This window comes from Solanum verrucosum, unplaced genomic scaffold, assembly GCF_900185275.1.
Source record: "Solanum verrucosum unplaced genomic scaffold, falcon-dt-bn FXZP01000278.1, whole genome shotgun sequence".
Taxonomy (NCBI): Eukaryota; Viridiplantae; Streptophyta; class Magnoliopsida; order Solanales; family Solanaceae; genus Solanum; species Solanum verrucosum.
Window position 1 is genome coordinate 3501391 of NW_026020332.1, and position 3176 is coordinate 3504566.

The 3176-nt window shown below is 35.5% G+C and overlaps 1 protein-coding gene across 1 annotated transcript; it reads left to right on the plus strand.

Moving 5' to 3' along the window:
- The first annotated feature begins 700 nt into the window (after positions 1–700).
- On the plus strand, positions 701–2002 carry LOC125836599 (fe(2+) transport protein 1-like). Its single transcript, XM_049515790.1, has 3 exons — positions 701–1297; positions 1418–1567; positions 1653–2002. Exons 1-3 carry the CDS (start codon positions 701–703, stop codon positions 1956–1958), a joined length of 1053 nt encoding a protein of 350 aa, XP_049371747.1. The 3' UTR covers positions 1959–2002.
- The last annotated feature ends 1174 nt before the right edge of the window (positions 2003–3176 follow it).

A 3176-nucleotide genomic window follows, 5' to 3' on the forward strand; every position in this document is an offset into this window, starting at 1 on the left:
CCATTTTGGATACATATTTTCCGAATTTGTAAGTACAAAATCCACATGTATATATATTTATTGAACATTTAGGCCCACTTCATGCCTTTGCTATGACATAATATATACTATAGCGTTTACTTCTATTCTAAAAAAAATATTACGTATTACTATCTCCGTCCATTTTTAATTGTCATAGTTTTCCTTTTCGAGTTAAACTATAAAAACTTTGACTAACATTTTAGGATGTATTTTTTCATCATATTGATATGCAAAAAATTACAATTTATAATACTTTTCGTATAAATTTTGAATAGCTAAATTGTTTGTTTAAAATATCGAATTAATATAATCTAAGTTAACTTTGAAAATTAGTCAAATTGACTTTCGAAAAGCGCAACATGACTAATAAAAGTGGACAGAGGGAGTATTTATTTTCACTTATTCCAGCCATTTTCATGCTATCTTTGGTGAAATAGTATTCGGCTTCAATGTGTTATCCAACTTTAATTATTTTTAAAAAAATGACATAGCCACCAATTATTGTGTAGCTTACCCTAAGTTACGCTTGGATACGGAATTTAATATATTTGAAATCCTAGCTAGCACACGGATTAGCAAAAGTCTAAGTATATATAAATAGTAGCTCGCAAGATATCATAATTCATAACCACAAGGCACAAACAAACATATTCACTCAATATCCATTATAGCTAGCATAATGGCAAATTATTGTTTCAAGCACATGGCCATTTTCTTCATTCTCATCTCAATTTTGGCCCCTCGAGTTTTATCAGTAGTAGAAGATTGTGGAGCAGAAGAAGACAATTCATGTGTCAACAAATCCAAAGCGTTACCCTTAAAAATCATAGCCATAGTTTCCATATTAATCACTAGTATGATTGGAGTATGTCTTCCATTGGTCACACGTTCTATCCCGGCCCTAAGCCCGGATAGAAGCCTTTTTGTGATAGTCAAGGCATTTGCTGCCGGAATTATCCTTGCAACGGGGTTTATGCACGTGCTACCGGACTCATTTGACATGTTGTCGTCGAGTTGCCTTAAAGAGCACCCGTGGCACAAATTCCCCTTCACTGGATTTGTGGCTATGTTGTCCGCTATAGTAACAATGGCTATTGACTCTATAGCTACTAGTTTGTATAGCAAAAAACATAATGGTGATGTAGTTAATCCAGAAGGTGATCAAGAAATGGCTGTGGCTGGAAATCATGTTCATTCTCATCATCATCATGGATCCCTTTCGACTAAAGATGGACTTGATGGCAAAAAACTACTAAGATACAGAGTAATTGCCATGGTGAGTTTCCTTCTCTGTTCTATTATCTAACATGTACAATTTATCTTTATAGTCTGTTCAAAAAGAATTATGTACAACTTTTCTATATTAACTTTGAACTATACAAAAACGTTTTTGCAGGTGTTGGAGCTTGGAATTATTGTTCACTCAATAGTGATAGGGATTTCACTTGGAGCTTCAAACAATACATGTACAATTAAAGGACTCGTAGCTGCACTTTGCTTTCATCAAATGTTTGAAGGAATGGGCCTTGGTGGTTGCATCCTCCAGGCAAGTATTCATTTTATTACTAGACTATTCATAAATATATTTTCTTATTACTACATTCACAAATTCAACTATTGTTCTAATACAGGCTGAGTACAAGTTTATGAAGAAGACAATAATGGCGTTTTTCTTCGCAGTAACAACTCCATTTGGTATAGCACTTGGTATAGCATTGTCAACTACTTATGAGGAAAACAGTCCGCGGGCGTTAATAACTGTTGGGTTACTGAATGCATCATCTGCTGGCCTTTTGATTTATATGGCTTTGGTTGATCTTCTTGCTGCTGATTTTATGGGTGACAAATTACAAGGCAGTGTCAAGCTACAAATCAAGTCATACATGGCTGTTCTTCTTGGTGCTGGTGGAATGTCAGTCATGGCCATTTGGGCCTAAATTTATCTTCATATTTTGTTTTGAGCAATAAGTGTGTAAACACACCCTCCCCCCACCCTCAGGCGTTTTTTTTTTGTCCGTCCTTCCTTTCATCTAAGTTTGAAATTGTAATTTGGTATCATTTTCAGAACTTATTGTGAGTTTGCAACATATTCTGTTCTGTAAAATGCGTCTTTACTTTTTTGGTCTTAATTACAATACGTCTATTTAGAGCTTGTCATAGTCAAAGTTAGACGTTTGTTGGTGCTGGAATCGGCATAACTCATACTCCCTCCATCCGATTTTAGTTGTCATGATTTCCTTACGGAGGGAGTATTAGTCTTTCTAGCGAGTGAACCTTTCCAGCGAATTAAATTCTTCTGCAAATATATTAAGTAGAGGGAAAAAAAAGATCCGGCTTTACTATTTTTTCTTCTTACTAGGTGAATTATCTACACTTTCATGATAGTAAATCATCTCATCAACCTTTCATATAATTAATTTATAATATTAATTTTACCTTGTAGATATTATATTACACAAAAACTTATTTGTCTTCGATATTGACAATTTTTAACCAAAAAAAAAAAAAGATATTGACAATTTATCTCCATCATCTTCAGTCTTTGTATGCTTAGTATAAATAAATTTAACAACTGTAATGACCCTCTTGGTCATTTCTGTGTCTTACCTTCTGTGTGTCGTTTAGAGCGTTCCTATAGCGACCCCAAGTCATTTATGACTTGCTGGGACTGACAGTTTGGTCACCTGGTCGTTCGTTTGGTGTTGGTGTGAGTTTTTGTGTTTTGGAGCTTATAAACCTTGAACGATCATTTTCGATCAAAAGTTCAAGAAAATGACATCGGAATCCAATTCTGATGATTCCATCAGCTCCGGAAGGGTCATTTTACGCTAGTAGCATGGTCTTCATGACTCCCGAGATTTTCAGTGTGAGTCGGTGCGATTAGGCGTTTTAACTTTAAGTTTAAACCTAAGTTTGACTTTGGTCAACATTCCGAGTAAACGCGCTCGGATGAGAATTCCGTCAGCGTGGTTAGCTCCGGAATGTCGATTTTGGTCTAGATTGACCCTTCTTTTGTGTCTGGAGGTTTTCGATATCTTTCCGAGCCCTTTTGTGGGTTTTGACTTAAAATGACTTTTGGAAGTGGGACCCACTTTTTATCGAAATGACCTCTGATGGAAATTTCGACTGTGCCATTGAGTCTGGAATGTCAAATT

Coding starts and splice junctions, on each gene's coding strand:
- LOC125836599 (XM_049515790.1), top strand. CDS start 701: ATGGCAAATTATTGTTTCAAGCACATGGCCATTTTCTTCATTCTCATC. Junction 1,298..1,417: donor GATACAGAGTAATTGCCATG/GTGAGTTTCCTT, acceptor ACGTTTTTGCAG/GTGTTGGAGCTTGGAATTAT. Junction 1,568..1,652: donor TTGGTGGTTGCATCCTCCAG/GCAAGTATTCAT, acceptor GTTCTAATACAG/GCTGAGTACAAGTTTATGAA.